General features: G+C 39.5%; 1 protein-coding gene across 1 annotated transcript in view; it reads left to right on the forward strand.

The window, feature by feature from the left end:
- Nucleotides 1–13,289, forward strand: part of PTBP3 (polypyrimidine tract binding protein 3) — a 42,301-nt gene that overhangs the window by 13,319 nt on the left and 15,693 nt on the right. The window contains exons 3-5 of the mRNA XM_032993007.2: nucleotides 4,374–4,534; nucleotides 6,564–6,710; nucleotides 10,417–10,581. Coding sequence (XP_032848898.2) covers nucleotides 4,374–4,534; nucleotides 6,564–6,710; nucleotides 10,417–10,581 — 473 coding nt within the window. The remainder of the gene's footprint in view (nucleotides 1–4,373; nucleotides 4,535–6,563; nucleotides 6,711–10,416; nucleotides 10,582–13,289) is intronic.

The raw sequence follows: 13,289 nt of genomic DNA on the forward strand, positions 1-13,289 counted from the left end.
CCTCCCTGGCCCTGCTGGCCACGCTTCTCTTGATGCAGCCCAGGACATGGTTGGCTTTCTGTGCTGCGAGCGCACATTGCTGGCACACAGTCAGTTTTCCATCCATTAGTACCCCCAAGTCCTTCTCTGCAGGGCTGCTCTCAATCCACCCCTCACCCAGCCTGGGTTTGTGCTTGGGATTGCCTCGACCCATGGGCAGGACCTTGCACTTGGCCTTGTTGAACTCCATGAGGTTGGCACGGGCCCACCTCTCCAGCCTGTCCAGGTCTCTCTGCATGGCATCCCTTCCCTCCAGTGTGTGGACCACACCACACACCTCAGTGTCGTCAGCAGACTTGCTGAGGGTGCACTTGATCCCACTGTTCATGTCGCCAATGAAGATGTTAAACAGTGCTGGTCCCAGTACTGACCCTTGAGGGATGCCATTCGTCACTGGTCTTCACTTGAACATGGAGCTGTTGACCACAATGCTTTGAGTGCAACCATCTAGCCAATTCCTTATCTATTGAATGGTCCATCCATCAAATCCATGTCTCTCCAATTTAGAGACAGGGATGTCATGTGGGACAGTGTCAAATGCTTTGCACAAGTCCATGTATATGACATCATTTGCTCTTCCCTTATCCATGAATGCTGTAACTGCATCGTAGATAGCCACCAGAGAAAGACACAGTAAGTGTATTTTGTTGTCTGTAGTTTTAGATCAGACAAAAGGTAGAAAGTGAGAGAAACATGGGACTGCTTCCTTTAGTTTATGTGGACTTGAAGCATTAATGGCTCATGGCTGCATAAGTTAACTTTAAGTAAATTGACTAACATGATAGACAATTCTGTTAGCAGTGGTTTCCAAATAGTTGATTTTATAATGGGGCAAGGGATGGACCTCTTGATAAACATCTAAGACTGACTTGCTGTATTTCCAATAGGGAGTAAGGGGAAGAAGAGTCTGAGGAGCTACCTTGAAAATTTTTCTTTTTAATTTCTTTGACTTGCATATGTCAGATTGTTCATATTTCTGCTAATCTAATCAATGTCATATCAAGAGGCTGCTTCTCAGCTTGAAACAGCATTAACTTATCACCAGTAATGTAACAGCTGAAATATGTCTCAGGCCTGTGTAGATGGTATTTTTGTGTGAAGGAACCACCTAGTAAGGAATATAAATTTTTATTGAGTTCAAGTGACTCTTATTAACTATGAGTGTAACCACTGATCCCTCATAGTGATGTCCAGGGTGTCTAATTGATATTAAATTTTAAAATAAGATAGACATGTTGTTCTCCTCATAAATCCAAAACCCCTCTAATTCTCATTGATAATTCTATACTTTATTTGGGGTTTATATGACCTATATTAAGATGCTTCTCTTTACCTAATACCACTGCTTCACCTGCATTGTTTTTTTCACCTGTTGGGTTGCATATCTAAACTGTTTTGGTTTTCTTGATCTGAGGTCACTCACTTGGGAAGTATATCTGTACCAATCATAAATCATGATTGTAACGAACTTCCCTTTGTAACACCAGGCCCCAAATTTCACTTTGCTCACGAGGCATCTCTTAGCTTTGTCTGAAAGCATTTTATGCTTTCACCCAATTGACTATAAAATTCAGAAGAGCTGATCACTTTGGGCATACTTTAAAGAATTGTTGAATCAATTTTGAAATTTAGATGCCAGAATAAAACACGATTATCACTCTGCATCAAAATTAGTATCAAACAATAGCTGGAAAAAGACGCATGGTTTAAAAAATGCTGAGGTCTTTGTACTTGGGATAAAAGGAGTGATAGCATTTATTGATGATTTAGTGACTTAGCTAAAGTTCCACAAAACTTAATATAATTACAACAGCAGAAAAAACACTTTAATAGCATATTTAGGTGAGGTGTTGGTCACTGTTCAGAAGCCAGATCAACTAGAGCTGATATGTTTGCTAATGGGTAGATAGTGAAGTAGGGGCTGCACACTGTATGTACACAGGCTGAAACTGTTCTGGTAAGCAATGACCTTTTTGGCTGAATGCCTGACCTGAAAACTCCTGTAACACTCAGTGAAGATGTAGAGAGAAAATGCTGTGCTTGCCACTTAGCTCCATCTTGTCATCTCTGATAATGATCCAGAATCCAGAATGTATTACTTCTGCAAGAGTCTCTCATCTTAAACAAAAAGCAAAATTCCTGTTAGGTTTTGGCAGGGGTGGGAGCCAAAAAGGCTGTCGTGGTTTGGGCCTGGTTGGCAACCAACCCCCACAGCTGGTCACCCTCCCTTCCCCCTCCCCACCTGGGAATGGGGGAGGGGATTAGAGGGGTGAAGGGAGACTCGCAGGCTGAGATAAGAACAGTTTAATAATGGCAATAAAATGAGAACAATGACGATCATAGGGGGGAAAACAAAAAGAAATATATAAACAGGCAATGTACAGCGTAATTGCTCCCCACCCGCTGAGCAATCCCCAGCCCGTTCCCGGCCAGCGACCCCGAGATACCAAGATCCCGCGATCGCAATCCCGGAAGCGAGCGAGAGAGAGAGAGAGCCCCTTCCCAACCACCCCTCCTCCATGTAGTGAGCATGTGTTCCATGATATGGAATATTTCACTGGCCAATTTGGGTCAGGTGCTATGGCCGTGCTCCCTCCCTGCTCCCTGTGCCCTTGCGCAGGGGCAGGACATGGGGAGTCGGAGAGTCCTTGGAGTCTCGGTAGCAGCTGAAAACATCAGTGTGCTATCAGCATTCTTCTCATACCAAACCCAAAGCTAAATCCAAAACACAGCACTCATCTAGGCCCTGAAAAGGAATATTCACTCTGTTTCAGCCCAAACCAGGATACCTCCTTTCTTTAGTCAACTTCAGTATAGTCAAGGACTTGTCTATTTTGAACCTGAAAAGTAGACTTAAAGAATAGGATGGATCATTAGGCTTTAACAGTAATATATCCTGTCATGGCTTGGTACTAATAGGCATTTAATACATATCTGTTTGTCTTAAAGCCACATCCCCAACAAGTGTGCCACATGTTAATTTTCCAGAATTCACATAGAGAACATGATGCTATTTAAACTTTTTGATGGAAAAATCAATGCGTAACAGACTTTTCTGTTTTGCAGGTGGGGGAGTTAGTTAAGTTGACTTATGAGTGTGCTGTAGTTGGGGCTTAGATCAGCTGATGTTGAGTTTTACAGTCTTCCACTAGCAAAAAACTCCCTCCGAAGATCCTTATACAGAATTACTTGTGTGAACTGCTTCTCAGACTTAAACTGTACTCAAAACCTGCAGCAACATTTGAAACTACTTACTACGCTTATAGATACTTTTTCCTAATCTTTTGTGATTCTCCTTGGAAGGCTGAATATAACACATGAGGTGTTAAGGCTATTTCTCTTGTGGGAGAAAAGCTGTGGCACATGAGTAAAAAAAAATACTGTTTCTTCCTCTAACTGAATATCACTTAAGTTAAACTTCAATACAATTTCCATGAAATATGCTGTCTTCTCTCAGTTTAGAATATTTTTTTCAACAAGTCTCATAAACCTCTAATTTGCTTTAGGAGAATCTCTTACTGGGATCTGTAGCTTGGCTAATGAATTCCATTTTTACTACTTTAAGTTATTACTCCACTGTGATAGCTTCTATAAAAATATGCCTATTCCAGATGTGATGTTCGGCATAAAAGTGCTCTCAAGGACTCAGAGTCATCTCCTTGAAATGCAATCAGTGGTCACTTACCTGTTACAGGATCCAAACAGGCATATGTTAAGAAAAAAAAATACAGTTTGCCAAAGTGGAAATCTTCAGAATCTGTATGGATTTCATGCCTTACCGCTGCCTATTCTTTTCAGAGACTTTTTAACACTTACAATCATGTGGGACAGCAGGCTTTCTTTAATTAAATTTAAAAACCTATTTGAGATACCAACTGAATCTAATTAAGAAACATACTATGTAGGAAGATAAGTTAGTAATAATAAAAGGTTACCTCCCAGTTGCTACTTGCCCATCATATGTGTAATTAACATTTTGTAAGTATGTTACAGGGGCATTTGGGAGGAACTTATTGCCCTCTCTGTCTGTAAGACTTAAAAAACAAAACAAACAAAACCAAAAACCCCAAACAAAACAAGAAAATAAGCAAACAAATCAACCTAAACCAAAACAAACACACTACATGCTCCCCTTGCAGTGGAGATTTGAAATAGCTGAAGGGATCTTAAACTATCCTTTGGCTATAAATGAATTGCCCTTTCTTAGGAATTGAAGAGCTATAGGTGCTGTCTCAGAACTGACATTGACTTAGTTTCTCTCATGTTTTGGTATCTATACTGTGCAATAAGTTTGTCTTGTTTGCTTGTCTGTCATTTTCCCTGAAACATATTAGGTAACCAGAATGAACCTAAGAAATCTAAAAGAGGAAGACCCGTTTCACGTGTCCTTCATATTCGTCAACTTCCAGATGAGGCTACTGAAGATGATGTCATTTCATTAGTCCGCCCTTTTGGCAAAGTAACCAACTTAGTGATGATGAAAGGAAAAAGTCAGGTATGTAATTTTCAATGTTTCAATTATAAGAGCAAGGCCAAAGGTGTGGTTCATGATATGACCCTTTTGGTATTGCATTTGGATGAAATAATTGCAACCGTGTCTAAATATTTAATTGATAGTTCAATATTTTCATATTGTCAAATGTGAAGGGATGTCCTGATATTTATTTTAAGTTTTTAATATACTTCTGGATTAAATAACAATCTAGTTGTTATTAATGTTATTAAACGTTAAATCCAACTTATATAAGAATACATAGATGGTAAAGAACATAGTCACTACTGATGTTGACATATGTCTTAAAATAACCTGCCTGCTTAAATAATCAACATGCATGTTAATTTTTTAGTGTGAAATAAATTTCTTATGTTTTTTTTTTTTAATCCTTTGTGATGTGATAGTGTAGTTCACATCATGAATAAACACTGAAATCGTAAAAACAATTAATTTAATTGAAAAACTGTTTAGAGCACTGAGCTGGGTTAATATAGTCATAGAAACACAGGACAGTTTGGATTGGAAGGGATCTTAAAGACCATCTAGTTCCCACCCCCTGCCCCGGGCAGGGCCCCCTTCCCCCAGCCCAGGGGGCTCCCAGCCCCGTCCAACCTGGCCTTGAACCCTTCCAGGGAGGGGGCACCCACAGCTGCTCTGGGCACCCTGGGCCAGTGCCTCACCCCCCGCACAGGGGAAAATTCCTTCCTTACATCTAATCTCAATCTACTCTCTTTCAGTTTAAAACCATTACCCCTCATCCTATTGCTACACTGCCTGATAAAAAGTCCCTCCCCATCTTTTCTATAGTTCCCTTTAAGCACTGAGGGGCCACTATAAGGTCTCCCTGGAGCCTTCTCCTCTCCAGGCTGAATAACCCCAACTCTCAGCTTGTCCTCACAGGGAGCTGCTCCAGCCCCCCCGATCATTTTAGTGGCCTTCTCTGGACCTGCTCAAGCAGGTCCATGTCCTTCTGCTGTTGGGGGCCCCCGAGCTGGCCCCAGCACTGCAGGGGGGTCTCCCCAGAGCGGAGCAGAGGGGGAGAATCCCCTCCCTGGCCCTGCTGGCCACGCTTCTCTTGATGCAGCCCAGGACATGGTTGGCTTTCTGGGCTGCCAGCACACATTGCTGGCACACAGTCAGTTTTCCATCCATTAGTACCCCCAAGTCCTTCTCTGCAGGGCTGCTCTCAATCCACCCCTCACCCAGCCTGGATTTGTGCTTGGGATTGCCTCGTTCCACGGGCAGGACCCTGCACTTGGCCTTGTTGAACTCCATGAGGTTGGCACGGGCCCACCTCTCCAGCCTGTCCAGGTCTCTCTGCATGGCATCCCTTCCCTCCAGTGTGTCACCGCAACACTCAGCTTGGGGTTGTCAGCAAACTTGAGGAGGGTGCACTCAATCTCACAGTTTGTGTTGCCAACAGAAATGTTAGACAGTGTTTGTTCCAGTAGCAAAGCTTTAGGAGTCACTCATCACTGCTCGCTGCTTGGACATCTGACATGGAGCTGTTGCCCATAAGTCTTGGAGTGTGACCATCCAGCCAATTCCTTATCCACCGAGTGGTCCATTCATCAAATCTGTGTCTCTCCAATTTAGAGACCGGCATGTCGTGAGGGACAGTGTCAAATGCTTTGCACAAACTGATAGATCTTTAATGTCCTGTTTCTACTTCTTCAATCAGTATCTGGGTCTGCTACCTAAGTCATAGTTCTTGGATTCAGGAATCTAATATATTCTTTAGTAGTGCAGTATTTTTAACAGCACTGCTTCCCATACGTCATACTTATTCCACCTCTTCTTTAATGACTTACTGTACTTACAATGTAAAACCTTTTAAGAAATCGCAGAAATTAAATCAAATATCCCCATAAACAAACATGCATAAATGCATTTTAATGCTGAGTAAATCTGTACTGTACATTCATATGATCTTTTTCTAGCAGGAGTTGAATTGGGAATCAGTAGTGCTTTGATGTTTTCTTCTCTCTTGTAAACAAAACAACACTCAAATTCTATGTATTTGTTCCAGGCACTTTTGGAAATGGCTACTGAAGAAGCTGCTACTAATATGGTGGACTCCTATGCTTCTGTTCCGCCTGTCCTCCACAGTCATCCTGTTTATTTTCAGTTTTCCAATTATACAGAACTTAAGTTTATCGATACACCTCATCAGATTGTAAGTATAATATTTCCATTTAACAGGATGGAATTGCACTGGTGGTGTACTCATTTCAGCTAGGATAGAGTTTATTTTCTTCATAGTAGCTTATGACGCTTATACAGGGTCAAGTTCTTTTCTGCTTCTCACACTGCCCTTTCAGTGTGAGTGCACAAGAAGTGGGGAAGGGACACAGCTGGGACAGCTGACCCCAGCTGAGCAAAAGGATATCCCATACCCTATGATGTTGTGCTCAGCAATGAAACCTTGGGGGAAAAGGAGGAAGATGGGTTGTTCGGAGTTATGGCATTTTTCTTCCCAAGTGACTGTTACATGCGATGAAGCCCTGATTTCCTGGAAATGGATAAACCCCTCCCTGCTGACTGGAGGTAACAAAGGAATTCCTTATTTTGCCTTGCTTGCACATGCAGCTTTAGCTTTACCTATTAAACTGTCTGTATCTCAACCAATGAGTTTTCTCACTTTTACCCTTCTGATTCTCTCTCCCATCCTGTTGGGGCAGAGAATTGGAAGTGACAAAGCAGCTCTGCAGGTTACCAGGGTTAAACCACAACATTAAAAAATGTAATGTCTGTAAAAAAAACAGACTACTTTCCACTATACCAATAGTAAAATTCTGATAGATGTTATTTCTGTTGTTATCTAAGCAGTAACTTCTTTCAGACAGAGATGTCTCAAAATCTGTAAAATTACTGTGGAGGAGCTCAAGAATGGTTCATCCTGATGAACAGGAAAGCAAGTGAATGTGGCAGGAGGACTGCTTGGATGAACAAGGTGCTCCTGACTGAACTCAAAAATAAGAGGCATAGAAAAGGCAGAATCATGGACAGGTGTCCCAGAAGGAATACAGAGCATTATCTAAACATGTAGGAATGTGGTTAGGAAAGTCAAAGACCACATGGAGTTGACTCTGGCAGGGAATGTGAACAGCAACAAAAACGGCTCCTCAAAGTGTATTGTCAGCAGAAGGAAGGTTTAGGGAATATGTGGTCCTGCTGTTGAATAGAGCAGGGGCCTATGTGACAAAGGACATAGAAAAGGCTGAAGCAGTGGATGGCTTCTCAGTCTTTAGTGGTTAAGACTTTCCCATGGGAATATCAAGCAACTGAGAATAGTGGGAAAGCCTTGATGAAGGGAGAAGAATCTCATTACGGAATAGTTAAACAAACTGGATAAACAAAAGTGTATGGTCCTAATTAGATGCACTTGTGAGTGCTGAGGAAGCTGGCTGATGTCATTGCAAGGCCACTTTTACAATCTTGGAAAGGTCATGGCAAGTGGAGGAGATTCCTCAGGACTGGAGAAAGCAAATCTCTCTCCTGTCTTAAAGGGCAAGAAAGAGGATCCAGGGAACCACTGGTTGATCAGCCCTACCTAAGTCCCTGTGAAGATGAGTAACTAATCCTGGAAACCACTTCCAAACATTCTAAGGACAAGAAGGTGGTTGGGAAAAGTCAGCATGGGTTTATGAAAAGGAGGTAACATGATGCCCGACCAATGTGATAGCCTTCTACAGTGAGATGGTTTGGTGGTTGAGACTTGACTTTGGTAAGACTTCTGTTTCCCATAACACCCCAATAGACAAACTGATTAAATACAGTCTAGATAAGTAGACTGTGAAGTGATCTGAAAGGCTAAAATGCTTGTGACCAGAGCCATGAAGTCCAGCTGGGGTACAGTCACTAGCGGAGTACGCTAGGGGTTGATACTGTGTCCAGTACTAATTAACATTTTCATTAATGTCATGGATGATGGGATGGAGAACATCCTCAGCAAGTTTGCTGACAACACAGGACTGGGAGGAGCAGTTGAAAATACAGGTGGTTGTGCTGCCATTCAGAGGGACCGTGAAAAGCTGGAGAAACAGACTGACAGGAGGTACCTCATTAAGTTCAATAAGAGGAAATGCCAATTCCTGCAAGTGAGGAGTAACCCCAGGAACCATTGTACACAGGTGTCAACCAGCTGGAAAGCAGTTTGGCAGAGAAGGATCTGGGAGTCTTGGTGGACAACACACATGCCCTTGCAGCTTTTTACTTTATCAGATATGGGTGCTATTGCAAGGGGTCTTATAACCTGCTTGTGTAAGATTTGTATTGTTGGTGCTGCTTCAAGGCCTTGCCAAACTCAAGAATAGCAAATGATCATTTTAAGGTGTTCAAGCTTATTCTTAATAGTGTTATCTTAAATCTAATATGGTTAAATATGGAAAATATTGGTATTTTCACTGATAAAACATCAGTATTATGTGCAACTTCATGCCAAACACCAGAATGAATTACTTCCTTGTATTTTTGAAGTACAAAAAGTTGATTTCTTAAGAATATGAATTGAACATTGCAGGTGACTCATTTAAATTCTAATTTCTAAACAAGGAAGTATTCTTTGCACAACAAGATCAAAGTATACAAACCATCATGTTGTAGTTGAAATCTGTGTGGATTTTTGGATTCCTGGATGAAGTACAGTTGACCTACCATTTAGATACACATATCTTATATAATTTATGTATCATGGTTGTGTTTTCTATAAGAATATTGCAAGTAGTGGTTGGTGCAAAAATCAGTGCTCATTTTTCATTTGTGCTGACACAGAAGTTACTGAAATCTTGACAGTTTGTCAATCTGGTGTTATTTATGTCTCTCCTCATCCAAGATTGGAGGATTGGTTTGTTATCTTCAAAACCAAATAAAATAACAAGATTTTTTTAAGATTGTGGTATATGTAACAGCCTTAGAAAAACTATTCTCATATTTGCGAATAAGATTCCTTGTATCCATTTCTCAGACTATTTTCAACTCATAGCATGACATTTACTTTCTCTTTCTACAGAAAGAACATTGTCTACTTTTTTTCACTTATGACTCTTACATTCGAGATATATTTAAATTTTACAGATCCCAGCAGAACGGCAAACGCTGTTACTGACCTAGTGTCTAGGCTCAGGCCTGAAGTAAAGATTGTTTTTCAGGGTTACATATTTCTGAAACTGGGTAACATCTTTACCATGTGCCATGTTTAGTCCATCTTCCAATTAAATAGTGTTACTGAGACATGACTCTAAGTCACAGCACTACATTTGGGATAGTGAGAGCACAGTGTTCTCAGTGGTTGTCTGAAGACATTTTTGAGGAAAGTCCATCAAAAGCAAATGTAGAGACTTCTAAAGTCCCAATGAGGCAGTCTAGGGAGTGAGATTTGAAGGTGTTTTTTTCAGTTGATAGCTTGGCTCAGAAAAAAGAACAGGGTATGCCCCTTTAAGCATATCCCCATTAAAACTTAGTTCTTGAAGAGAATGAAATCCTAATAAAGTAGAGCAAATAGTTTTTGGTACACTGACTGATTTTTAGTTTATTACAATACTGTCATACTGATTTGATGGAAAATATCTAGAATGATGAAATCTTACTGAAGCAAAGCAGAATTGTGTCTGTATGGCATTACAAAGCAGTAACAGTGACTAAAAAAGCCATTCTGTGAAGTACGATCTGATTTCATTTAGGGGAGGGACAAGGGGAGGAACAGGTATGATTTACCTATTAACGTAGGATTTGAATTGATAATCAGATAAAGGGAACACATTTTTTTAAGTTGCATTTAAAGTGCATTTTACATGCTTTTCTTTCTAAGAGAACTCTGTTTAGAGATGGGTAATTTGTATCTGCATAAGTTAATTGTGGTGTCTGCTGTGTCATGATTTCAGGAAGCCCAAGGTGCATTGCAAGCTGCGAATCCTAGGGAGTCTGGAAACCTGTCTGATACAGGTGCTCGTGGTGCTGAAGCTGCATGTGCTCCAATTTACGGTCCTGTTCTTCGAATCATGATTGACAATGTGTTCTACCCTGTTACTTTAGAAGTGTTGCATCAGGTAATAAGGATTGCTAAAAAAAAAAAAAGGTAGTTAAAATCTGTTCCAATGTTGCCATTGTAAAACCATTTTTTTTCCTAAAGTACCTTGGATCCTTAATCGTTTGATTGAGGACTGTCACTCTAAAATGATTTATTGCAATTTAGAGGTCTAGGCTTGACTCATTTTTTGCACAAAAAAAAAAGTGAAGAAAGCTTCTGAACTCAGCTTTTCATGTTGTCTTTCATTTCTTTTAGCTTCTTGGTTTCTGTGGAAGCAGCCACAGGTGTTATTTCTAATTTATGCCCACATGATTAACTAGTGAAATAGTGATTGTTGTAAACTTGTGGACTAATATTTTAGCATTCTTTCTTCTGAGTAACTTCTGTTGTTTGGATTATATTTTAGGGTTTTATATTCACTTTAATAATGTGATGCAATATACAAATACAGTTGCTTGGGCAAGTGTTTTTTAGAATTGTTCAACAACTGTTAGAATGCTGTTAGAAAGACTGGAATAATGGTGGGCTGTAGCTACAAAAGACATTACCATAGCTCTTGTTAGAGGTTGTGCTGTGCTGTTGAGAACTATAAGTTTAAAAATAATAACTTTATAAGACTATTTCTTTGTGCCTGAAAGGATTTGTTAATACTTTTTTCATATAGTGTAAAGGGTTTCATACTTGAAGCTTTTGTAATTACTATTAAATTAGTACAATAAAAACCACCCCTCAAGTATGAATTTCTTGAATTAATGAGATTTAAAATAATTGGGATGTTTTCACAAGAACCTGCAGTCTTGGACGAAGTTTTTTGCTGCTCTACTAGTATCTCAGAGTTGACTGTTACCAATGCTTTGTTTTTCCTCTTACCTCTTAATATTTCCTCTTTCTCTGTATCTCCCCCCACAATGATACTGATTAACTAGTATAGTAGTTGTCACTTTGATGTAGCAATTTGCCTGATCTAAACTTTTGTTTTTATCTGTTAGTATTATTCACTCATTATTAAGATCATGGAAATATTATCAATTGTTTAGGATTATTAGTGTGCTCAGAATAACCTGAGAACAAACTTCTGTGGTTATGGGAGCTGTACTAGTTTAAGGGTGCAAGAGCAATTCCTTGATCTAATCCTGTGTGGTTTTTTGTTTTGCTGCTTTTGGTTTTCACTAAGCAGGCAATGAAAGAGGAGATTCATGTTAATTTACTTTAATTTACGTTTACTTTGGTGCAGTAGAAATATATTTTTGATCTTTGAATTGCCCAATGACCCTCACTCAACTACTTCCCCAGTAGATCTAGAAAATTAAGCAATGTTTGAAAAGATTACTTACATGGAGTTCTTAACATCTCCTCTAATCAAAGCAGCACTTTATGCCTGATAGCTACAATGTAACATTACTTTGTAAGTGTAGTAAGGCTAATGCTAATGAAACTTTTCACTGGCAAGTATAGCATCATATGGAACATTAGGAGGCAAGCTGTCAGCCAAAGCTTTGACTGTATTTTGTAAGTTATAACTACTTGTCAAGAAGCTAACACTTTTTTTTTTTTCTTTTTACCACAGTTTACCTTAAAATATTTATTATAAGAAATAGAATATTCAGTGTTATCTTTGCAGAAATAAAATTGATATATATATAAGTGGGTTTTAGGTTTAAAACCACATATACATTGAATTTAATTATTTTAAAAGGCTCTATTTAGTCTTGTGGATAAACATGAAAAAGCATATGTTCAGAAGCTGTAATTAGGAATTTCTTAAGAGTAAGTGCTTTATGAGCAGGAAATCAATGGCTAATTTTAAATTGCTGTGAAAAAGATTTCTGTTCTGTCTTCTACCACAAAATGATGACTGCAGCATAAAAAGCTTGTGTCTGAGAGATTGAAAAGTGAGTGCAAAGGGTTAGGACAGTGTGTCTTGTATCCATGATTCTAGGCCTAATAGTCTGGCAAGAGATGTTTGTCTTTATCTCCAGCCTTTCTTTCCATTCTAGTCTTAATACTTGTGTGGAAAGTTCTGCTACCTTGACTTTGCATCAATTCTAACAATTTGTTCTAAAACCCTTAGTACTTCCCAAACTCACCTTTCTTCTTCCACTGTTAATTTGGACAGTTTTTCTGCACTTGCATATATGTCTTAGCCATACTTTTGTCCTCATTCTTTGTGGCTTTGCTTTTGTATAGACACCATCATGTAGTGTCCACACTCATTTTGAGTGTATATATATTTAATTTCAACCTTTTAATTTTTTTCTGTAATGCTTGCATTTACAATAAATCAAACACCATTCAGCTGTAAATCAGAGGGGTAGGTCTCAAACTAGGTCTTCGTCTTTCTTCTTTCCTTTTTTGTCTTCTAGTTTGGACAGTGGGTCTGTGTAATTAATTTGGAGTCACACGAACTCTTTAAGATGTAATTTTGGACACTAAATATAGCTTGAAATAGATATCTTGAATAGATACCTTGAAAGGCAGTTCCCATCTCAACTGGCTTGTGAAAGTCCATTTTTCAAACCTCAGCTTTGATTATCCACAATTTCTCTGGAGACATGGGACAAATGCCTGTTTGGGCTGCCCCCCCCGCTCTTAGTTGAACAGTCATTGCTAAATCTTTAAGGAAATTTTATCCATCTTCCTCATCTTCTGTAGCCTCTTCTTAATTTTTTTTTTTTAATTGAAATGGAATTCTGAGTTCACTCAATTTCTGTTTAGCTCGCACAAAAG

The sequence above is a fragment of the Tyto alba genome, unplaced genomic scaffold, assembly GCF_018691265.1.
Source record: "Tyto alba isolate M040663 unplaced genomic scaffold, T.alba_DEE_v4.0 Super-Scaffold_13, whole genome shotgun sequence".
NCBI lineage: Eukaryota > Metazoa > Chordata > Aves > Strigiformes > Tytonidae > Tyto > Tyto alba.